The sequence below is a fragment of the Plodia interpunctella genome, chromosome 15 (genome assembly GCF_027563975.2).
Source record: "Plodia interpunctella isolate USDA-ARS_2022_Savannah chromosome 15, ilPloInte3.2, whole genome shotgun sequence".
In the NCBI taxonomy this organism is placed as follows: domain Eukaryota; kingdom Metazoa; phylum Arthropoda; class Insecta; order Lepidoptera; family Pyralidae; genus Plodia; species Plodia interpunctella.
In genome coordinates, this window is record NC_071308.1 from 3,679,117 (window position 1) to 3,706,028 (window position 26,912).

General features: G+C 33.4%; 1 protein-coding gene across 3 annotated transcripts in view; it reads left to right on the forward strand.

Annotated features, from left to right (window-relative positions):
- CrzR (Corazonin receptor) overlaps positions 1–25,671 on the forward strand; it is a 52,265-nt gene extending 26,594 nt beyond the window's left edge. For all 3 annotated transcript variants that reach the window (XM_053755453.2, XM_053755452.1, XM_053755451.2), the window contains exons 2-6: positions 11,752–12,450; positions 16,948–17,131; positions 18,255–18,454; positions 20,362–20,483; positions 25,136–25,671. In XM_053755453.2, coding sequence (XP_053611428.1) covers positions 11,791–12,450; positions 16,948–17,131; positions 18,255–18,454; positions 20,362–20,483; positions 25,136–25,265 — 1,296 coding nt within the window. In that variant the 5' untranslated portion in view covers positions 11,752–11,790 and the 3' untranslated portion in view covers positions 25,266–25,671. The remainder of the gene's footprint in view (positions 1–11,751; positions 12,451–16,947; positions 17,132–18,254; positions 18,455–20,361; positions 20,484–25,135) is intronic.
- Positions 25,672–26,912: the final 1,241 nt, after the last annotated feature.

Genomic DNA, 26,912 nt, shown 5'->3' on the forward strand with positions numbered 1-26,912 from the left:
GTTATAAATGTTGTATACCGAATGGTACAACCCAGAGCATATTTTCTTATGCATTATTTATCTATTACACAAAGAAGAAAGACACCAATGCATTTTTTGTTCCATTTTTATTTCGCGGGTCTACGTGAAGAAATTTCTATAGAAATAAATAGTACCTTTGTACTTAGTTTCCTATTTACATTTGCACGGTAATGTTGTGTATTAAAGTATAATTAAGCGTCGCTTTGCGCTGTGTAGCTTTCAGTCGCTCACTCAGGGTCATGTAAATGACTGAACAGACCAGAGTCTTTCTGTTTACATAACGTAGCGTTCCACCGAATTTTACACTGTGAACGCGAAAATTTAAATATTTTCTGAATAATAAAGTTATATAATAATGTTCCTAATTTCTGAATGTTATATACAGTTACTAGAAAATTAATTTAATTAAATTCCCCAGAAACAACTGTGGATTTTGCTTAAATTTATTTTTTTGTTCTTAAAATCAAAATGTTATTAATATGTTAAATTAGAAATGTCGCTCTCCAGCTCTCCAATGAATAGAAAGCATTATTACTATTTATAAAAGCAAATGTTTGAATCATCAAAGGCAACATTAATTTTCACTTAACTTCAAAGTAATTTAACCAGTTATATTAGTCGGTATCATTGTGAAATGTGTGTCATAACCAGAAATTGAATACCATATTAAGATATTCAGGAAGACATGCACAGATTGTACATAACAGAGAATACCACCTCTTTGTATTATGTTCTAATTTATATTTAACCGAGAGGTCCCGGGTTCGATCCCCGGTCGGGTCATGATGGAAAATGATCTTTTTCTGATTGGCCCGGGTCTTAGATGTTTATCTATATATGTATTTGTTATAAAATATAGTATCGTTGAGTTAGCATCCCATAATACAAGTCTCGAACTTACTTTGGGGCTAGCTCAATCTGTGTGATTTGTCCTAATATAAAAATAAAAATAAAAAAATAAATAAATAAAAAAAAATATATTATCAGGCAAGTAATACGCGTGTAAATATACAGTCAACAGCATATCAAGCTGTCCAAAATCAATGCAAATTTGCTGGTATGTCCGTTGTATAAACATCATTCAGGGTAACTTGAGGCGAGGTAAACAGTACATGCGTTTTACTTGCTCGATTTAAATTAAAAATTCTTATAGTTTAATACAGTGTGATTTTATACGTGTCAAAATACCTACACGAGTACAGCGATAATATCTGTGGTGGTCGAAAATTTGTATTACATTCCGATTCGGAAATTAAACAAAGATTTATTAAAATTTCGTTTCTTCTAACCTGCTAAGTAGCAATCAACTGTAGTACGTTACAGAAAAACTTCCAGCTACGTACGGCCAAACTGTGGAATCAATTTCTTTCATCAAATCAATGGATTATCGATCCGACACGACATTAGAGTTTTCAAAAAACTAGTCTACGACTTCTTAAAATACCCTCAACACAGTGGCAGTAGTGATAATTTACTAGCTTGATGGTTCGCCATTCTATTTAATACAAAAGTTACTTTCTTTACAATTTCACAGGTCAGCTGGAAGAAATTTCATATGAAACGCACGGGTAAACATCAGTCTTCCAGTTAAACTGGCGGCCCGTCCCGGCTTCGCTGCGCTAAAAACTGTAAAAGTGTAGCCTTAAAAATGTTACTTTTGATCGTTTGGTCAAATCTCTGCGCCAAATTTCATCAAAATCAACCCAGTAGTTTTTGTGTTATTCAATACAAAAAATATAAATATTTTCTCTATATAAAATGTTTCTTTATGCATTAATATGTATTCACAATTTTTCAGTACTAAAATTATAAGCCTTTAAAAACTTTTGCACTTGTATTATATACTAGTAGAGAACTATCTACTTATGTCACTCAGTAATATGATAGTGTCATAATTACATCCCCATATTAGATAAGGCACCTTACAGGTTTATAAATGATATATAGCGATCGTAATAAGGTCTATTATAGAGAAAGAAAAATTATGAAGCCTTTGCTACTATTGAAAATAAAACCGGTCAAGTGCGAGTCGTACTCGCGCACCAAGAGTTCCTTAATATTATCTCTAAAAACAGAAATAAACATATATTATAAATATTGTATATCCCCTTCAATATTGATTTTGTTCTCTTTATTAGTATATATTGTTGTAGCGGCAACAGAAATACACTATTTGTGAAGCTGTCTAACGATCTCGGTTCATAATAAGGCCTGGTAACAGACAGTCGGCCAGCGGAGTCTTAGTAATAGAATGCTGTTTTACCTTTTGGAACCCCAAAGATAACTAGAAATTGTCTTAACATTATTGTCTTAACATTATTTGTTTAGCCGCCGCTGGGATCATTAAAGTGGCAATGCACACACAATAAATTTATCGTGAAGGTTAGTTCATAGTTGAATTCAGTCCTTTATACGTGTTCATTTGCTAAGATAAACTGTTTACGATGGGAGTAAAATAAAATGGTATTGCCATGGAATTGTTCTGAGGTTTTCTGTGACGCGTCCTAACTGGGCGACGAATGATGCACCGACGGGATGCGATCAAGTGTCAGGTTAGACGCATGGTTTGCTACGAACCCTACTGAGTCGGAAGCGATTACGTTGACAGACTTTGGAATGATCACATGATCATGCATCCACGTGCTGAAACAAAAATAATGAATTTGCTAGCTGCTTGCTAGTTCTCAAATTTGTTTGACAGTGTTATCAGAATGAACGTTTAGATTTTGGAGTCCAAAGAGCAATCCTATTCTAATAATTTTATCTCTAAGTATATGTACTTTTTTGAGAACAAAAATAGTGTAAGGTCATTTTTAAAGTTGATCAATAGAAGTAATATATAAATAATGATGTTAGGTTCTCGTACGAGTGTGCATACATTTTTTACCCAGTTACAGTACCCAAATATTGTTTTTAAATATATACAATAGCCTACTGTAGAAAAGCTAGAAGAAAAAAATACAAACGACACAGTTATTAATTGTAGGTATTGGATTTTTTAATGAAAGTTTTAATTATAACTGTCTGATAACGAATTAGTATTAATAAAACAGGAGCATCCTTTTAAGACTTCGTTAATGGATAAAATCTAATTACAACTAATAACGGAGAGAAATTATTTATGATTTTGGAAATATGAGAAAATAAAGAAGTTTCGAACGAGATCTCTAAGTATACGTTTTATCGGAAGGAATCATTTCCAAAATCAATCATTCATAAAATTTACATAGTACAGATTAATGATTTAAATCAGATAACAAAACTGATACTTGTCTTTGTTAAATTTTAAAAATTGCAATGACTGTGCTTTGTGCAGCGGTCGAAACGCACTGAGAACCATTCATCTACGCATTGCCTACGCGATTGTGACACCACTGGTGTCACCACCTTTCAATCATAGAAGGAAATGCTCTTAATATCTACTAAATGTAAAGGTTCATTTTTAAATAGATCCCGGGCATCAGAGTGTCTCAGCTGCGATTGAAACCGGAAGCATTCACAAGTGGCTAATAAAAAGGACTGATCCAATTTCTAAGAGGACCAAATGTAAACAGTGAGGTATTCCCGAGGGTGTATGTTGACAGAAACAATGTCGATTAGTCAGAAACAATGTTGTTAGATTATTAGGAAAGTTTAAAAGTAGCATACATTTGTCATCCGTTCTCTAAATCTCTCCACATCTTAGAGCCAAGTCATATTGCTATGTTGCGCTCAGTCATCCTCCGTTGCGTTGACGCCCGTCAACGGATTAAAGCAGAAAAACGTTCAAACCTAATCCTAACTAATATTAGTAAGTTTGTTTGTTTATTTGCTACCTCTTCATGCTCTATATCCTCAACAAATCTTGCTGAAATTTTGCATACATATAGTTCGAAGTGTGGATAAGGATATCACGTCACATCACGGAAAAATAACGAACGGGCGAAGCCGCGGGCAATTCAAATTTTCTATATAATTTTGAATTTTGCGCACGCTTTTTTCACGACACATTACTCTTTTTGGAAACATTAGTTTCCAGACCTCATAGCGAATTTCAAGATTACTCTGGATCTCCAGAAGCGCGTACTTGACATGATTGTTCTTATCTAAGAACAATCATGTCAAGTACGCGCTTCGTATTACATGAATACGAAGCGCTTGTGGTGGATACATTTCTACAGAGAACTTGAAATCTTCTGTTAACCTTTATCATCCTATTCTTACCAATAAAACATAAGTCTATAGTGATAATTAATAGTAGGTTAAGAATATATCGTAAGGTATACTTATACCTTACGATATATTCTTATTATATGTCGTAAGGTATACTTATACCTTACGATATATTCTTATTCTATTGCTTACTTAAGCATGGACGTATAAAAAAAAATATACGTCCATGTAAGTATATATTTTTTATAGCCTATGTTACTTAATAATTATTTTTCTTAATATACCCAAGGTATATTAAGAAAAATAATTATGGGACTTATAGAAGCTTAAACTATTTTTTTTAAATATGCGAATATGCGGTCACAAGCTAGTGATAACTAAATTGAATAACTTTTAAAAAACATCAAATATATTGCACTGATAGAATGACAGTCACTGAAACTTTAGCAATAATGGCACAGATTCCTTATAAAGATATGGAACTCAAGGAAGGCAACTTATAAAGTTGAAACATATTTCATATGAGAGTACAATGACACCAGAAAACAATGTAGATTTATGCAACTCAAGGGAATTTAACTCGAAATAACTTTATTGCGTATGATAAAGTTTTGTGAGGAGATATTTTAGTAAATTGTGGATTTTATTTGCTTAAAAAATGTATTTTATTAAATTTGTTTAGTTATACATGTTTATGTTTTTTTTTTTAATTTTTTGATTTTTAAATTTGGGAAATTGCACATGATTTAACATAAATTCGTACGTTTATGAATCATCTTTATTTGTCTCAAAATTATTATTTATCTGAAACACATTATTACATTAAGACTGGTTGAGTAGATAGAGCGTGAAGGTCCGAAAAACAAACTTACTTTCGCATTTATTTGTTAGTTAGTAGGTATGTAGTTAATTTTATCAGGCGTAACAAAGAGTTTGTTGCAAACATTTGCAAATGTCCTTTTGTAGTGTATACCGTCCCACATGCTCAATGCATTCCTAATCAGCCCGCATATTGAAATTGCATGCAGTTTTACCAATTAGCATGCACCTATTTTATTGATTTAAAATTGTTCACTTGCTCACAAACGTGTTCAGTATTTTCGAAAAATATTGTGCTTTGATAAGTCAGTTCGTACCGCCGGTTTGATATTTTATTAACTTTTTTATAAATAAACCAAAAAGTATTATTTTTTGAAAATTTATTAATATGTTTTTCAAGCAATATCTCTATTTCTAAATAAAAGAAAGGACTTCAACCATAACATCCAACTTTAGGGTTCCGTAGCTATATGGTAAAAACGGAACCCTTAAAGATTCGTTATATCTGTCTGTCCGTCCATTTATATGTCACAGGCAACTTTTTACCGAAACTATAATAACTGTACTGTTGAAATTTGTTACGTAGATGTATTCTGGGAACCGCATTAAGATTTTACTCAAAAATAGAAAAAATTAAAATCTTGGGGTTCCCATACTTAGAACTGAAACTCAAAATTTATTTTTATCAAACCCGTATGGGTTTGATGTATCCTACACGTACGTGTGGGGTGTCTATGGATAGATCTTGAAAAGATATTGAGTTTACGCGAGAGAAACCTCCAAAGTGGTAAATGTATTCCCTGTAACTTCTAAACTAAGATAATTATAAAACTCAAAAAATATATGATGTACATTTTAATATGTATACTTCCACCGAAAATAGGTTTGAACGAGATCTAGTAAGTGGTTCTTTTTATACGTCATAAATCGTAAATCGCAATTGACCTTTCATTCAATCAATGTAAATATATTGCAAATATACGCGACCATCAAGAACTTTTATGTTATGTCACTTGCTGCTACGGAACTCTTCATGGACGAGTCCGACACATACTTTGCCGCTTTTTAAAATTCGAACTGGGGTCTAAAATATTTGTAATATTAAATTCGAAACAGTCTCAATTAGTATTCCTCGATCGTCTTGGGAAATAAAATTTATTGGATTTCAGCGCTCCGATAAAGAGCATACATTGATCATGAATTTAAATGTATAGACTCCACATATTTAAATTTAAATAGAAATTGGTTACGAGAACTGGAGCACAACTAATTTATTTCGTCAAATCAAAGTGCCTGTCGTTGTACAAATGCTGGTGGAATGGCGGTGTTATGTCAACTAATATTATAAATGCGTAAGTTTTTTGTTTGTTTGTTACCTTTTTAGGCATTATCTACTGTACCGATTGTTATGAAATTTGGTACATGGATAGAAAACGACCTGGAATAATACATAGGGTATCTTACTTACTTCTTACTTCCCTCAAGGACTGTTTTCCGTAGTTAGGGCTCTTGTCTGGGCCCTTTATGCGTGCGGAGTCTGAGCCGCTGATCATTCCAGCCAGCCCAGCTCCTTCAGGAAGCGGAGCACCGCCGTTGGTGAACGGCAGGCTTCGCTCATGGTCCCTGGATTTCCTAGGAACTCTTGTCTTGTTGATGCAACGCCACGACATTCCAGGAGGAGGTGGCTTGCAGTTTCCTCAGCCTCCATGCATGCTCTGCATAGTGGGCTGTCTTTAAGACCTAGGGTGAAAAGGTGTTTGTTTAGTGCACAATGACCAGTAATGATGCCAACCATGATGCAAAGATACCTTCTTGGTAGTGAGATCAGACGTCTTGGGTAACGACTGTCCCAGTCAGGTAGTGCTTCCCTGGCTTGTCGACTTGTCTCCAGGGTCTGCCATAATTGGGTTTGTTCTTCACTTATGCGAACGGAGGAACGAACCTGCGCGAAAGGAATCGGAGCCATCGGCAGAGGGTAAACAGGGGGGCAGCTAGACCCCCTTGGAGGGTGACTGAGTTATATTTACAGAGGTTTTCCAAGGATTTATGACAGTCCAATGTGAGTGCAGAGGCCACGTAGGCGCGACGCAGGGCGTGTAGGACGGCCGCACTGTCGGACAGTATTATGATAGACATATCTATTACCTTTTTCCTAGTAATTTCCATTGCTGCGTGGGTAATTGCTATACACTCTGCTTAAAAGATCGAATTTACCAAATCTAGTGTTATTTTGTATTTTATATTGAGATCCTGAGTGAACACACCCACTCCAACACGTTGCTTAGGTCCGTTTGCCCTTTCCCTTGCGAGGTGTCACTTCGTGCCAGGTCTCCAATAGGACTCCACGGGTGTTAGTCGCGGAGTCCATTTGTGTGAGGTGTTTTGACGGGCCTGGGGCCACGTCAGTGTGTTGCTCCTCAGCCAGGGGCGAGGAGGTGTGTACTTCTTGGGGTTTTTTGCATGTAGTATCCATATAACTGTGTTATATGTATTCATCCTTTAAGCACACCACCCTCCACCGAGTCCTCATTCGGGGACAAAAAAGTGCATAGGGTATCTGCTTTTAATCCCGAAAATTTCACGGGACCGAAGCTCCGGGGTTACTAAAGTTACTAAATTTATAATTTGCCAGTAGCTTCACCTTCTATGTAGATTGTAAAAATCAATCACGAGTAGTGCGCGTTTGCATTTCACTTCTCACTATCAAATCGATTCGAAGTGAGGTGCAGCCAACCAATCACAAAACGGCGTGGTTGTCGTTGCGTCATAATGGCCTTGTGATTGGTTAGCTAGCAATCGCATTACGCACTGGAAATTATTCTGAAACTTAATACTGAGTAAGTAGTAGTAAAAGGAAAAGGTCAAGGAAAATCTGAGACCGATCACAGCAATAACAGACCATATCCGGTACTATGTTGCTAATTAAGGCATTTACAATAAAGACGACAGTTCGCCGGATTATGGCAGTTCGTTATACATATATTGCTAGGTTTTCGTTGCAGTACATAAAACTCATACAAATTACGCAATGTTGGTGCATTCGTATTTGCGTCTGAGTTCGGTGATTGGATGTCGCCGACATTATATTTAAGATTCTCAGAGTTGATGACATTGGCATAAAATAAATAAATATCGCGAATCGTCACAATTCGTATGAAACGCAAAATAAAATTAATGATTCCGAGAAGCGCTCGATGTTTCTATTTATGAGATTATTAACTGAATACGTACCTAATACATTTAGAAGGATGATGTGCGAAACAATTCGGCATCATTAGTGTGAAATACCTTTCCGTTTGATATATTGGCTGACTGAAATTATCCCCTCAACCTTCGTGATATATCGGTATATGTATATCTATCATGGATATAGAAATATGTACTTATAAAATATAGTCTATAAAAAGTTGAAAATTGATTTTTGATCGAGTACATTATTTTATAACAAAACGAATGATCGAGATGAAGCACCCAGTATGGCCAGTAAAATTGACACATGATATGGGGCTTCAAGAAAATTCATCAGAACAGCCTATTGGCGCTAAACTTTGACAGCTGTCAAGAATTTCTTTTAATTTTCCGTCCGCGGCCAGGCAGTGACCGCTTCCATGAATTAAAAAAAAACGAGTAAAAAATACATTCGTTACAAAACTGTAACGTTCCATATAATCTGATAGACGTATTAGTGCACGGAATAGTAAAGGATGTGTTACGTTTAGTTTATTGTAAGAGAGTTACAATAAACTAAACGTAGAAAAACGTTTCTTATTCTTTTTAATACTATGAACTTTTCATCTACACTGGAGGTTGTGTTAAATTTTATTAATTTATGATTTTAGAAGTTTTCTTTTTCGAAGAAATTTGATCACTCCATTTCTCTGTTTCTCTTAATGGTTCACTGCATATATCAACAAAAAGAATTAAAAATACCCGATTCTACGGCAGAAAATGCTATTAAAAGTTAAGGAGAATTGTTTAACAAACATTTTAATAAATAAGTTGGAATTATAAAGCATTTATCTGTATACGAGTATATATCTATGTATACTATCGTTACTGGGAGTACGGGTTCTATATAATTTGTGCGATCGCCATTGTAATAGCCAAATTCAACATGTTCCTGGCAATCATTGGCTAAAAATAGAACGCTTTGTACTTGCCATTGCCAATATAATACGGCTTTCATAATCGCTCAGGCTTAAATAGAAAGCCAATTTTACTGTTAACAGAATTAGATGATGTGGCACTATTTTATAGCTTTTTGTGGTTGTGACGAATTTACCCATGCTTGAAAATTATGACCATTTTTATGACGTGTAGCATTTTGTGTGGTATTAAAGGTAAACTGAGCATCCTTTCATATAAAATTTGCAAGGACCTTGTGCGGTGGTAATAGCTGTGAATTTTCAATGCGCAAATCAATGTTATAAACATTTGAGATTGCCCATAAACACTCAAAGATTAAATACGATGAAAATTTTGATTCCAGTTTTTATTGTCAGTAATGGCAGAATTGGCCATATTTTACGCTATATTACGCTCTGAAATAGCTTATCGTTCTAGTTTGCTGCGCTCTTTAAATGATGAGGTGTCTAATAAATTTGACGGGGCACATGGCTACCAGGGTACAACGAAACATAAAACATATTCCATCGCTACGATCGAACAATATGTATATATGTAAAAGTGAAAAATACTCACTCACTCACTCGATGTATCACGAAATCTCGATAACTACTGAGGCCATGAAGATGAAATTTGGCAGGAAGGTAGATTGTGACGAGGAGATATCCGTTAAGAAAGGCTATTTCGAAACTCCATTCTATTTCACATAGGGATTGCCAGTTTGTATGAAACTTCGTCATTTTTAAAGTAAGATACATGAAATTTTTTATTTTAATTTGTAGTTGATAAAAAATAATAATGCTTTAAATAGATTTTGAAAATTGTATCTCCAGGGGAATGATGTAGGGGTGGAAGTTTGGGAAACTTTATTTTTTTACTTTATTATTTTTGAAGAGAAGTCCATAAAATGTTCGGCACGCGTTACCGGAAGCGGGAGTGGGACACGTAGCGGGAAATGGGATGGAGCACGTTGCGTGAAACGACATGTTACAATTTGCAGGAAACGGGACAGGACAAGTTTCGGAACGAGACACCTAGCGGAAATCGTAGCGGGAAACGGGGAATTTAACTAAAGATGATAAGAAGTATGAATTCGAATCATAGTAATAAATAAATTTTACCAGTCTTAAAATACACGATAAAAGAATAACTGAAATTTTACTTCGATTCCATTTAAGAAGTGAAATTCTCACGTCCGAAGCCGCGGGCAAAAGCTAGTATTAAATATAGCCAATAGCCGTTACACAAGTATAATATTAGTACCTATCTTTGCTCATAAATTCTACTCTGGGCCTGTGTTGGCGGAACGACAAAGCATAGTTTGTCAAACTGGTATCGCGATGAAGGATTCAGGATCGCTACCTGAATGGACATTTTATTGGGTATCGAAACAGAGTATTCTGTCGATTCACCCGCCAGTATTTGGCTCCTAGGGACCAGGTTAGGTTGCTTTATTTAAAAAAATATTTCTTGCTATCATCCATAATTTTATTTGGTAATAATTGCGGATGATGAGTAGATAACGCACTATTGGAATTTAAATACTAGGTAAGTTAAGTAAAATACTAGTTTTGGGATTAGTAAGAAAATAAGATGACAGCTTGAATTATCAAAAAACCTAATCCTTATTTTCTGAGTTCAAAATTCACAAAATGTTCTGTGCATTCAGCAAAAAACTAATCGAATAATATCGAGAAATAATATCGTCTTGACTCAAAAGGTTTTCATCTGACTTATTTCTATTTAGATAGATGGAATAAACGTGGCATGAAGTATTATTACTATGTTGAAAGACTTAAAGCACTTTATACGATATTAGTATATAAGGGGTCAAGTGGTATATTATTGCACTAAGTAATGTTTAGCGTGTGATTCTTGCTTTAGAATAAGATCCCTTCATATCCTACGGGGTACGACATCTATGTCGTACCAGGCGAGTAAGGTACACATAGCATGACAACTGATAGGCAACAATAACATTCAATAGGAGCATACATATAAGGTAGGCGGTTGTAAAAAAAAACAGCCGAATATTGATGATATTTATTTTTTATGAACGCTAAATGCGGGCTTTGCGGATTTACAGCCGTGAGTGATACCGCCGGGATCACGTGAATATGGGAGAAAATAACACAACTGGAAATGCAATAAACTTGGTTATTCGGACGAATAGGATAGAGGAAGTTTGTGGATGAGCCTACATTAGATTAACCTTCAGATCCTTTTTACTTATTTTTGGGGTTTCAGCCTCTCAACAAAGTTACCATTTTATTTTATATGTGTACACTTGAAGTTCTTAAATGTAATAGGCTTCTTACTATCTTCTACCTTGTTTTGTTTTACATTGAAATACTACTACTAGAAAATAAAATAACATAGAATAAGAAAATTTATTGAATCACCCATAAAATCGCCCTTTTCTGTATGTTTTACTGCAATTTACATAAGTACCTAATTTCCTGGCTTTTCGTTTGAGCTGAAATGTATTAAATGTACGATGGCAAAACTTGACAATAGTAAAAAACTTGTCAGAATATTTTTGAAAAAGCATGTAGAATTATTATTCATTATTATTATTAAACTAGAAATCCCAATTCCATGGCAATGTAAAGATACATTTCTGTTTTGTTTCAGATTTGCAACACCATCAGACTTAGCCACGCATGACGAAACATGGAGAGCGCAGACAACAATATCACATCATATGATGATTTAATTTACCCAAGCGAGCTATCCTTACAAAGAGAATTCATTACCAAAGACACAGCCGGCAACATAACGTGGCCCATAGAGAAATGTATAAAGAATCTCTTAATCGACCAAAAGACTGACGACATAACTAACCGCAACTTTATGTATAATGGTACTCTGCTAAGATGTTTAGACCATGCACCTGTTATGACAAAAAGCACTATAATTAGAGCGAGTGTGCTCTCAGCTATGGCACTTTTGTCTTTATTTGGTAATATAGCTACTATCATAAGTTTGAAGAGAGGTAAACGGAGTAGAGGACGAGCTCGGCCGTCGTGGACTGCAATATACAGTTTGATATTTCAACTGAGTATAGCAGATTTACTAGTCACTGTATTTTGCATAGCTGGGGAGGCAGCGTGGTCTTTCACAGTGCAATGGTATGCTGGGAATATAGCCTGCAAATTGTTCAAGTTTCTGCAAATGTTTGCTTTATATTTGAGCACGTTTATACTGGTCCTCATTGGTGTAGACAGATGGCTGGCTGTGAAGTATCCAATGAAGAGTATGGCCACGGCGACGAGAAGTGGAAGACTGGTTATTATTGCGTGGGTGCTGAGTTTCCTTTTTAGTATCCCACAGGTTGGTACTGGTTTTAAATTAGCCAAATAAAATACGATAATAGGTTTAAGTTCAGCATTGTATTATAGATAAACAGATACGTACACATACAAATAACACAAATGTGTTCATATTTCTTCAACATTTCATATATTATTATCAGCCATCAACAGGTTTACCTTCTACAAAAGCAAGTTTGATAAATAACATTGTCCGCCTAGAATTAAATATATATTAACAAGTAGAAAATATAAATTAAGAAGCTGATTAGGAAGTTTAAACATTGTCCTCCTATTTTAAGATGTCACGTGGTTAAATGGCAATTTCTAGTTGTCGGTAATTATCCATTTTGGGTAGATCATAGAAACTACGTACGGAGTACCTACTACGTACGTAGTACCTAATAATTCCATGGTATAGATAATTTCACAGATTTAGAACGCTCGCTGGATATTTTTTTAACAAGTCTCTAACTTTTGACATCGTTTTGTAGTACAACAAACGTTCAAAATGTACAAGTTCCAAACATATTCTTTCGATATTTCTGCCCCTTTCGATTCTATGTTTACTTTATTTGATAAATATTTACAAGTTATCTTTTACTATTTCAAAGTTGAACACATAAGAAAAGTTTGATTGAGGGATAGAATCGCCTTTCCGGTGAATTGAATTCCCCTTGGGGTGGTGTAGACAATGTTAACGAAAATAACTTTTGCGATAAAAAGACTATATAAAATACACGATTCACTCTTATATTCTAAGTTCACCGGGTCAGCTAGTATATGTATATTTTTAAATGTAATTACGTAGGTAATAACGACAATAACCCATTCTAAGTTTTTAAATTATTACTTTTAAGACATGTGAGAAATATATTTATATAGTACGTATACGAGTAATTGTACTTCGTTTGTTCGCAATAAACTTAGGTTTAGGTGTAAAATGTTATTTACTAGAGCAAAGCCGGAACAGGCCGCTAATTTAAATATAAATCTAATCGCGTTAACGTTGTAGGATATCAGTTCATACAAGTTGCATACAATATTGTTTTGACATCTGAACAAATAGGTAGCTGTACTCATCAGAATTAACTAGTAGGAAAATAGTCGAAAGAAATTATAAATCAAAAAGTTTTATTGCTCTCCGCCACATGATTCCTTCAAAGTGGAAATGATATTACTATTGGAAAATGCGCAAAACCAACAATTCAACTTAATTCTTGTTATACCGAATTGATCCGACCGCTTTGATACGAAACGTGGCTAGACGCAGTTAGAGGAAAATTGGGAGGAAGTGTATCACTGATGGAAATACTTGACTTTCTTTCTATATAAGTAGTGTGGATAGATAGGTATGTAAACTATTTTACTCTAACAACTAGGGATGTCCACGACTGTGCGGAGATAAAATCTGGCTCCGGCGCTCAACAGCAGCATACAAAATGGCTTCTTTCCCCGCCAACATTTTCTCTTTTTGTGATTTGAATTCGTTTACAATTCACTTTATTTTTAAATGTACTTTCCTTATTATTACTAAATACATTACATTATAATAAACTGTAATAGCATACAAACACCAACTCCACTAAAATGTGATCTTTAAACCCATGAATGACGTATGAGTAAAGCCTTTGAACTTTTAATTGCTCTGTAATTGCAAAGTTTAACAGCTATTTTAACTTTTTACTCTTTCATGGACACAGTACTAACAACATGATAGTGTGGAATGCTGAGATAGGTAAATGTGATTTCTATAAATGATTGCGAATGAGTTATGTATTCGTAAGATTAAAGGAATAGATTTTTCGAAATATCAAGGTGTTTTCAGAAATTATTGCTTACAGAAAATACAGGTTTTTACGAAATTAATAATACCGTTGGTTTTTCATCATTTCAAACTAAATTAAGAAACAGATAAATACGTATAATAAAATAAATCATGTATTTTCATACATATATACATACATATGTATGTATTATAAAAATATCGACAGGCGCCGCCGTGTCGAGCAGACAAATCAATTATTCAGACTAGCTCTGGATAACATAAAATTTAAGGAGTTGACGACTAATTTTAATAATTAAAACCAATATTAATGAATAGGCATATAAGAAGGAAAGTGCCGTGTGTGTATAGCGTGTAGAAAGTTATCTCAGTTTCAGTTGCCATTCAAATCGGTGCAAGTGGAATATCTAGTTACATCGAATGCAACGGAGTGGGAATTATTATTATAAAACCTCGACGACCTCGGTGGCGCAGTGGTAAAGTTCTTGCCACTGAACCGAGAGGTCTCGGGTTCGATCCCCGGTCGGGTCATGATGGAAAATGATATTTTTCTGATTGGCCCGGGTCTTGGATGTTTATCTATTTATATTATATGTTTATCTATTTATATAGTATTTATCGTTTTATTCGTTTTATATGTTTATCTATTTATATAGTAGTTATAGTATTAAATATAGTATCGTTGAGTCAGTATCCCATAACACAAGTCTCGAACTTACTTTAGGGCTAGCTCAATCTGTGTGATTTGTCCTAATATACATTTATTTACATTTATGTATTTATAAAAAGTATGTACCTATTATTCGTTAGTGACAGCTTACGATTAGTGCTTACGATTAGCTCTTAAATTAAACGCACTCGTTAAATCGATTAATGAACTTTCCGTATTATACTTATTGATTGAATAAAAAGCTGCTCGCTCGCATACAAACATAATAAATTATATAGCAAAACCTTTCTCAGGAATCGCACTATCTATTGGTGAAAACCGCATGAATCCGTGCATTCGTTTTTGAGTTTATCATGGACAGAGGACTGGATTTATAATATGTAAAGATTTGAAAAAAATAATGTAATACATAATAGGGACATATTTTCTATATTCTATTTGCTATAATACCTCAGATTACATCGTGACAGTACAGAATTTGTTGATAGTATAAATAGATTTCGTCGTAATGCCTACAGATTACTCTATTGGATATGTTCCCTATCAGTTGAGATTAAGTAGTTAATTGCTATGGGATTCGACGTAGATACTAATATTACATTCAATTAAAATATCACGTAGTTAGTCAATACTAGATCTTGTATTATATCTAATAAAAATCGAAAATCGAATAAAAATGGCTTCTTCTGGTTCCTGCCCAAGAATAGATAATATTCCATATTTTTCCGTGAAAGTAGAAGTGACTGTAAGTCGTCCGTGAACGTAAGAGGTGACTAAGTACTTAATAACAAGTTTATTTGTTAGACAAATTAAAAAAAACCCCAACTTTCAATATTCATTTTGTTACAACTTTTGAATGGCTAATCTGATTTTCATGATATACATGGCTAAGAACACTCAGGATAAAATTATCTATGACACATAAAAAACCTAAACGAAAATCAACCGTTTGGGAGCCACGATGCCACAGACAGATTGAATTATCATATTTTTCATCACTATCATATCACTACATAATAATCTAGTATGACTGTTAATTACTTATAAGCCTTGACAGTCGATTGGAAATAACAACATTAGCAAGGAAGATTGACGTCAATTAAATCTGGTCGTAAAATGATAGCCGAATCCTACCTAAGCTTTACTTTATAACGTGTACCACACAACTCTAAATGCAACCGGTAACACACGAGGAGGAGAGACAGATGGTGTCGCTGCTATTCCCATCACCTTCTAAGATTCGTACACTTTTTTCGTCATTTTTATAACACAAGATTTAGAGGTACAGTATATTCAAGATTTAAATATTATTGATAGTTATCAATAATATTTAAATCTTGATAGTTATCAATAATATTTAAATCTTGAATATACTATCGGCTAGTTAGCCAATCCGCCCGCGATCGTTTGCGTGGCGATAAAAAATTTTGGTAAGGAGCTAAGGAGTCAAAATTATTAAAGAAATTTAATTGTACAGCCAAAGTGAAACGATACCTATACATACAGAAGATGATAATTAGACTGAAAAACTGTATTTCCTATAGTTTAGCTAAACCATTTTGACTTTTTTCCAGATCTTCGATTTTATTTGTCGTTTTGGGGAACAATGAAGCCATTAATAAGAAATTAGGATCTAAATGATTTGCAAACCTTATGAAATAAGTATTAAGTAACAAAATCCGATATTATTTTAATATAACTTCAACCATATTCAAATAGATTTATGGAAATCAAGTGGAGCTAACAAATATTCTGCAAGGTATCGCCGTGAGCACGGATTGGAATATTCTTCGTTTCAACTTTCTTTAACTTTGTATTTCCAATATTTTAGAAACTTTCCAAACTTAGTACGTGGTTGACGGTTTTTAGGGTAAAATACTCTCCAAAACTTTGTCAATTTGGCATTTGAGGTCATTAACCATCGAAAAATCAAAATAGCAACTTTCAAATAGCACGTTTTTGGAATCCAACATGAAAAATAAATGTTCCCGCGGGAAATTAACGCGGGTGAAGCCGCGGTCTAAAGCTAGTTATTTATATTTACCTTATTAAATTTGTTACAGATCATAGTGTTTCGAGTAGCCAAAGGTCCCTTTGTCGAAGAGTTCTACCAGTGTGTCACATATGGATTCTATACAGAACGATGGCAGGAACAAGCGTACACGACATTATCCCTCATCTTTATGTTCATACTACCTCTTGTTATATTAGTTTCGACATACGTCTCCACTGTTCGAACCATTGCAAGTGAGTTTATTTATTACCGAATTCTAAACTTCGTATAAGAAAGTAAATGATAAGTATGTTTTCTAATCAACAGCACATTAGTCTGTAGACAAATTACTGTGTAATTAAATATAATACATTAACTAATCTCCATTACTACTCACTATGAGAAAGTTTTGACGTTTACTCAAAATTTACATGAATTTCGATGAAGTTTGGAATGTATTATAATATGAGGTATTTTTGTCTACAAATTAACTCTGCGGTATTTTTAAAGCTTTTTAGGGAACAAAAAATATTTCAGCTGTAATTAACACTTCTGTGTATACATCACTGCACTAGCAGTTATATCAATTATTCTTTAAATATTTCTTTAAATCTATCTTGTTTGAAATATTTAAGTTGTAAATGTTTATAATATCCATGTAAATAGTTGTCACAGAGTAAACAGATAATTAGATGAATCTAAAAGTCACTTCAAGTCTCATTTGCTCTATTTTGTAACATGAAACGAATCCGTACTTGACAACCTAACTCCTGATAAAAAGTTATCGACAAACAAGCAGTGTAATCACAAGAAGCAGAACTTTTTGTGAATTTCGTATCGTTGTGCTAGGACTTGTTGACACTAATTTCATATTTCTAGCTTGTAGCTTAGTTCTTTTGGGAGTTTTGGGATTTAGATGAGGCAACACTAGCATAGATAAAATGTGCATCATTGAGTGGTCCATTGAATTACTTACTCCTGTGTTTGAATGTTGTCCATTTATTATTATTATTGTTTATTAAAATTAATCGTTTAAACAAAATTTTATGGTGTGGTTTTATTTACATTCGATATGTTAAAAAAGTTTCGTAAACAAGACTAGTAGATTAGTAATAATTGAAAATGTAATTTCGGGAAGAGGTAGTTTGACTTTGATTTTAACTTGCCCGCCGTACCGTTTAGACAAAATGGCGTACTTTGCATTTTTCTGCACACGTTTATCTTAAGGTACCTATGAATATAATATAAAATATTTAAGATAGAAGATTATAGATTAATATATTAATTTAAAACTTAAGCAGACCGAATAATTGTACAGTATGATTCACAAAGTTTCGTAATCTAGAACTTTATTAATTCTGTTAATTATCATTTCAGAAAGCGAGAAAGTATTCAAACCTGAAGTAATAAGACACGAGAAATACCTGACCCCAGATATGAATAGACGGAGACTCATAGACCGAGCTAAGATGAAGTCTCTCAGAATGTCTGTAGTTATTGTTGCAGCCTTCATCATTTGGTGGACACCCTATTATATTATGATGATTATATTCAACTTCCTAGATCCCGATAAAGACGTAAGATTTTTTTTCATATTTCAGAAGTTGTTTAAATTGATTCTATAATTAGTCACCATTATTAGTTATATAGTAAATTGAATGAAGTCTTGTAAAAATAATCTAAATTAATATCGGTCTTTCATAATTCTTCTACTTCTTTTCGAGTTGCAACAAACAAATTATATATAAAATAATTTGAAACAATGCGTAATCGGTATCGTAGCCGCGTGTACAGCAATTGCCATGTCATTGGCCTCATTAAATATAATGGATTAGTTTTCTAATAATGCATTATATCATCCGAACTAATCTTAATATAACATAAATGTTATTAGCCTAAGAAATATTAATCTGATTAATTTTCAATGTAGGTAATCTGTTAAATATCAAAATTTTAATTATTAATAAAACATTCATGTGAAGCAAATGTGATTTGCTTTTAGTTTCCGATTGATTTGTTGCATGAAATTTCCGGTCATAATTACACATTTGCTGCGTAAATTCGATATTGTATTGTATCTGCTATGTGATATCGATTTTTTTACATTACAAATATACATTGAAAACTTAGAATCTTTATTGTTATTAAAATGGGTGAATAATATTAATAAATAATAAAAAATAATATTAGATATCAGTTACGTTACGTTTCATATTATATTCTTCATAATCGACGACATTTATTTATATCTGTTATCGCTTGGATTGGAAACAATAATATTGATAGTGTTTCCAATCCAAGCGATGGATGATGGAAACCCCCCGAAATTGTATCGACCATTGATTCAATTTCCTGATGTGACTCCAATTTAATTTAAGAACTCATCAATGACTGTCAGTTAGGTAATGTCGAGCGAGTTCCCGTTTCTTGGAGTACCTATCTAAATCGATCCTATTTTTCTTAGGAAATAGAAGATAAATGTACTTAGGTAACAGAAAACTGTTTTAATATTTGACATTAAAATGCACAACAATTTAATAATATTTTAGGTACAAGTTTTTTTTTATTTGCAGTACTTATTCATAAAATTAATGTTTGCAGGAATTTTGTATGATATATTTGTTATCCTATTGATAACAAATATATCATACAAAATTCCGACCACATAAAAAAAATTCGCTTGCCGCTGTCTGCTATGTTTGCTCAGATCTTTAAAACTACGCATCGGATTTTGATGTGGGGTTTTTTATTTGATAGTGTGATTCCTTAGTAAGATATAGGTGTATAATTTATTAGATTTTATCTGAGCGAAGCCAGGACAAGACGCTAGTTTAGATAAAATGACATTTAAAACGCGACATAAATTTAGTAATTGTGTATTTCTTTGTCTAAAATATTTTATTTCTAAATAAATTATTTCTACGAAATATTGAAAACCAAATCAGATATAAGGGAAAAACAGAACCAATTAAATTCGAATTAAGTTAGGAAAGATTAAGCTCGCATCAAAAGGTCTCAAAGGCTTATTATATTGCCCTTTCGTAGTCGTTTGTGTCCCAAACATCAAGATATATACAAATGACGTCTTTCTGTTTTAAAACTCTAGTATCCGAGTTGACATGCCAATTTATGCAATCAGTTTGGAAAAAAAAAAGAATCAATCAAAAAAGAAGTAATTCCGATTTCTGTGGATCTATCAAAAGTAATTAGCTTAAAACTCCAATTAATGTTTTGGGCGAATTAACAATGAAATATGATCGAACTCATACCTATGAATGGAATATTAGAAAAAAATAAATTCAATATTTGTGTCCTTCAACCTCAAGGTATAAATTATCTTATAGCAGTTAAAAACTGGCTGTTTATCTGTTTCTAATAGATAGAGGCGGCGTTGTTTTTATACTATGTAATGATATTCTATAAGTACCTATGTAGATACACCTATATAGTCTTTATGAAATGACAAATATTTTTTTTATTTCAGCAAAGTGAAGAACTTTTATCGGGAATTTTCTTCTTCGGGATGTCCAATAGTCTAGTCAATCCAGTTATTTATGGAGCTTTTCACCTGTGGCCAAGGAAAAAACCTTCAAGACATAGTGACAGGTATTTGTGTTGGTACATTGGTTCTATTTTATTGTTATAGCGCAAAAATTGACACAATCATGGCATTCGGATGACTCTCAAAAAATTTTTGTTGTACCAACAAAAACTGCAACTAAAATGTAGTTATTTACACGAAGAAGGAAAGAAATATTTGAAAAAGGAAATAACACGAGTAAATAAAAAAAAAATTGGTGTTAAAAGCTAAGCTTACAATAATGTTTTACCGACTGTTGGTAAATGAGGATTATGTACGCGTAGTATGGGACTATGATATCCTGCTATGATAAAAACAATATATCTACAATCTATTTTAGATATGACATAGGTATTCATTTAATTGGATATTATGAAGATGCAGAAAGTTATTATAACTTTACTGCACCAATCAAAATAAGTGAATTAGGATTGCAAACAGAAAATTGTTGTAATGTTTTCGTGGCTATACAAAATATACTTTACATAATCTTTATATATATATAGTACTAGCTGAGTCCCGGGGCTTTGCTCCCGTGGGTATTTCGGGACAAAAAGTCCCCTATGTTTTGTTCCAGGTTATATTGTACCGGTGTAAATTTCATAATAATCTGCCCAGTACATCTTACCTGAAAGAGTAACAAACTTAGACATATACTTCCTCACAAACTTTCGCATTTATATTATTTGTAGGATTTACTTCTTGAAACTTACCTTGTATACGAATTAACCCCCATATTCTCAGTCCCGACCTTATTCCTCCACTCCATTTTGACATAACATACCTCAATCTAACTTCCAATCAAATCGCTATTAAATTTGCTAACCACGCCCATTTGAGTAGAATATCAAACTGTCAGCTCAAGGAATAACAAAGATATATGATTTGACGACCAAAAATAGAAACTTTCTAAAGTCATTTTGAAGATTTCAAATTTATTCAACAGCAGCGACGCCCTCACGGGCCGGATAAGTTTGCTTCTTTCAGTTCACATGGATTTTAAAAATATATAGAAATGGCATCTGCAACTATTCGGTTTCGGGAATTAAGCATTTTTTAAGTTTGCTTAACAAATTTGTGTCCCTGTGTCCATCGTCGCCGCTGTAATAAAAATGGTAATTCAAAATGAGTTTTCAAAATTGTTTTGTCGCCGCCAGATCGAGTTGCTTTTCAATGTGTATATATTCCGAGCGAATAAAAATGTACTTTTCATAAATAAATGACGTATTAATTAAAAAATGGAGATTGTCATAGTGGGTTTAACTTACGGTTATAAAATTAGGTTACTATGCCCCTTCTATTAACTCCTATATCGGTGTTTCTGTCAAATGACAATGACGTCAGTTACTCAAATTATACACTGGGAGCTCGTGACCTATTAGTGTTACCGACATGTAGGCCGCCTTGAAGCGTTCCTCTTGTGGTCAAACATGATTAAAATATTGTATTCTTGATAGATGGAATATTTATTAGACGTAAATTTTAAAATATACTAGACTCTATTAAAAAAATAGGGTCTCGTATATATATTTTGCCATTTAATGATGTTTGACATGTTGATCTTAAAGGAACTTATATAGCCTGAAGTCAAAATTGTGGAACTGATGGTGGTCAAATGGTACTAACCGCTGTCAGTCTCCCGGTCAAACGGAATATTTTGATGTTAGTATGTAATATTCTTGTTGAGTTCAATATGGCAAACCATTAATTAAAATAAAATGAAATAAAAAAATAAAGTTAGCTTTTTTCAGTCCAGAATGATGTTTGATCGAATAGGTTCCCTCCCGGACTATGAGGAAGATTCACGGGGCGTTGCGCGGCGCGACGAGCGTGTCCAATCAACGCATTAAACTGACCAATCAACACTTTAGACCCGCCCAATGAGTGAGATTATGTCAAACTAGAGTCGAGAAGAGATTTAAGAATACGGATGTAAGAGTGGTTTGTCAGTCAACTTTCACGTTAATTTTAACCTGCGCAGAAAAGCGCAAAGTATGTCATTTTGTCTATACATGAACGTCAAAGTTGACTGATGCAACCATGGATTTAACAAGTACTTCGTTGTACGAAGTACCTACAAATCCATGGGTGCAACTCACCCTAATGACGACCCTTGAGTGTTACCAAAATAGTTGATAATTGTGAGGATTAATTGTTAGGAGAGCCATTAGGGTCTCGTAAATAGTAATAACGTAGGTATATAGCGGTATATAAGCACAATAAATGTACGGACTACATCTGGCATGTTCCCTTTGTTATTACTTTGCGAAGGTGAGTCTCCCGCGAAGGTTTTTTGAAACATTAAACAATAACCATACATATTATCTGAAACGTTGCCGGTCTAAAACTAAATGCGAAGACAGCGTCCGCGTCGGTACGGCTACGTCGGCGTTTTACACCGACAAGTTACGTAGGAAATAAATGCATGGTAATGCCGTTTCCTAATCTGTTTCAAATGGTGTTATGAAGGAGGATTTGTGTGCCAATACTGGACTGGCCTTGCTGAATACCTACCGAAAGTGAATCTTAAGCTTCAAGTCTTTATTACTATAATAACTTAGCAAAGCTAATAACGAATTAAAAAATAAACGTTTTTTATTTTAAAAAGAATAACTAACACGCAGAGATGACATGATATATAAATAACTCAGCTCTATAATGCCAAGACATTACTGAACAACATGGAGTTGTAGCTTAGGGCGTAGGAAGAATTTTAGTGTAACCAAAACAATGTATGAAGTAGTACAAATTAGTAACATAAAAACCAAAAATATATTACATAATATATTACGTATAATCCTAATCACACATTTTTCCATTATTCGGCACTATGAAAGCTTTTTGGGCGTAAGAAGATTATACCGCCGACCCTTTATCGGGCACGTCTGTGCTATGGGTGGGTCCACGCGAATAATGTAAAGTATCCTCGGAATTTTATTAATTTCAGTTATATTTCCTCACATTTTGTTACACAATGAATTGTAAGAATTAGAATAATATGTAATTATATTTTTATACAAGTTCCTTGGTGGCCTAAAACGTATTTGCCTGATAAATTTAATTGAAGTAATGATATATATTTAACTATTAGGATGTGTTGGATCAATCAACTTTGACGTTAACTTTAACATGCGCAGAACAACGCAATTAACGCAACTTTATCAAAACGAGGCGGCGTGTAGATTAAATGTAACGTTTGGTGCAAATCCATATTACAGCAATTAAGTATGTAGGTACCACTACTGAGTACATTCTCAACTTTTATTCAAGTGGTATATTTACCAGAACCTTGGCGAAGATTCATTAAATTATTAACGAGATGAATTCAAATTAACTTATATTGTACTTTTATAAATACATTTTATAAGATAACTGAAATACTAAATCTAAAAAAATACAGATTTTCCATGTTGTTCACGAAAAAATATCTTGATAATAGACGACACTAAATAACATTTTTTTTTCTTAAGATATTGATAGTCTTTACCTTGGACTTTAGGGAAAGTAATTAAAAGTTTTTCGGGTTGTTGTTAAATGTAAGAGTTATAGCCGACGGTAGTCAAGGTACCGAAATTGGAATTGGGTGAATAGTATTACGTGTACTAGTGACAACATTTGACATGAAATTCTCTCATCTCTATTTCATTCCATACTCCATAAACAGTATATAAAGAAAGAGCAAAGGAAACAAAATAATTCTTTAAGTTGTGACTGATAAGAGTTGATTTGATAGATTTCAGAAATAAATTTCTCAAATCAGCAGAATCCCGAAATTGTAACAAAAGAGAAGCCACGGGGCGCAACTAGCAACTTTTATTAGTATTCTTTAAGTTATTATATAATTAGATATTAGGTTTCTACTACTTAGTATTTGCTATAATAATTATAATGTTGACTTATTAGCAATATTTCCAAAAGATAAGTGAATAGCAAAACACTCCCGCTTTGAAATCTCTTAGAACATTTTCCCGGTTCCTTCCTTAGCCATTGAGTGCCGGAGCCTAGTGTCCGTTTTTTTATTTTTTCGTCTATTGCTTTGAAATACCTATGTTTAAAAATGTAATCTGAATATGTACATCCTTGTTTACTGAGAGCATTATCCGACTTTATTTACTAAACTTACTCAAACTTTAGTTAAACAGATTATGGAGCAAACACAAAACCGGGTTATCAACAACTTGATAAATTAAACCATTGTTTTGATTACGGTATCGTTTCGAGCTTCCGATATCATATTAAATAAGTAATAATAATCAATGAATAGGACACAAAATAGGACTTCCAAATAATATGTATGTCTTGAATATTATACCAACTTACTTGCTTCTTAGAAATATTTTGTGAAATGTTATTTAAAAAAACTAGCTTTTAGTAAAAATGGTAGAATAAAAGGCAAATGCGTGTTGAATTTGCGTGGAGAAAATTACATTACCTTATACATTACCTTATAGGTCAATCAATATATTTTTTTAAATAATGAATATATTTTTTACAATTAAACATTTATAAAATTAACATTATACTAGTACTTTACTTATTTATAGAATAGTAATTAAATAGATTACTGTGTGTGGTACAATTTAATAAACACTAATGATAGCCCACGGCGGCGTTCGCTCGTGAAATTCACCCTTTAACGTCCTGAGTGACCTATGATCAAAAATGTCCTTATTTGCAGAGAATCTGGCGGCAACCACGCATCCCTTCTCCGTCGAGGCGACCACACATCATCAGTCAGGCTGACCACTATAAGGTCCTTGCGGTCCTCAGCCAAATACTCCAATGGACACAACGTCAGTCTTTTATAACAAGCAAGACGTTATCAAGAGGAGACTGTACGTGAAACGGAATTGTGCCATTTTACTAGCAAGCAGATAAATTGTGTGATTTGCATGGACACTAAATCGTGTGATTACGTGGATATGTGCGTGTAAGCTTGTATAAAGCATTTCGTGTAAAGTCATACACACTTCGTCGTACGTTACGCATTTTTGTCGTATGTTAACGCATTTGTTTCATCAAATTAGATTAATGTACTGCAGTACATTGACTATGTTGGAGATAGTTTGAATGATGCACAAAATGCGAGTGTAGGATATAATTATGTGTACTATCAAAACCTAGATGTTGCTGTCCTAGTTTGTATGTGGAACTAATGTTTTAGAAATAAGTGAAGAGATTAGTAGCGCTATTAAACATTTTGGATATTATAAAGTCTTTTTTTTTAAGATTTTACTCGCCTAATGTGTTCCTAGAAAAGTCTGTTTCAGTTAAATTCCCAAACCACCAGAGTTAAGGAGAAATTCGAACATTACAGTTAATAGAAAACAGCGACGAAAATTCCATTTATACCTTAAATCCCATTTATACTTACGAGTACTTACAACATTTTACCTATATGAAAACTTTTATAGTAATGCTGGAAAAATTGTATTGGAGTTCTTCGGTCCTGTCATTTATTTCCTCACACGTGTTTTTGTATCAATTTTTTGCGACAATATAATATAGAGTTTAAACTTTAAGAAGTGGCAAACACTATTTTGCTTAACATCGACGGTGCGCAGCTTTAAGTTAAGGTCAAAATTACTGGAGCGACTCTCCCTTATAACGATTAACTTAATAACGATTTATTTATTGCCCCCAAAGTTATGGAAATGATTGGGTTGGTAAATACTTAGTGTTTCGTGATTTTTGAATATAAATTGATATTATGTTATACAAAATTCAAACATTAGTTCTTATTATAGACAAATTTAGCTATTGCGGAATGATATTAAAGTAGTAAACAAATATAATATTATGTAAATTTCTCATGTTTTGTATACCCAGGTTAACTTCAAATGTGGGTCTAGGTGTACATATAGGTCTCATCAAGTAGGTCGACATCAAGGTGTATAAAAATATTATTCAGGTTGAACCGAACTCAGGTCTTCTAGTGTCGATTAGGCTACAAAAGCCAGTGTCGCGACACGTCGTCTGCCGCCACTAATTATCGTTAGCTTATAATATAGAAAGCACTCAAAGTTTTAGCACTAAGCTTGTATCGCAGAGGAGTAGGCCAAATATCTGAGATCAATATTAACCACGCGACGTTACAAAATACGAGCATTACGTTTGTTTTCAATAGTATGTCGAACCTAAAAACTATACTCACCAAAAATAAAATTAAATGAAATGAAGAAAAGGAAATATTGCATCCAGACATTGATATCCATCGTTTATAAATTGAATAACGTTGATTAAAGTTTTTTCAAAAAATATGCAAAGTAAATAAGTTTAGACTTATCTTCATACGTCTAGACTAGGGGAAAATCTATTTTTGGGTTCTATCTGAGCGACAGAATTTAGAATGATAAGAGAATAGTAGTGCCACTATTTCAATTAATTGTATGTAGGATTAGCTTTCTCACGCATATATTTCAGTTCTTAAAAGGAATCAAAGTAAAATTTCAGTT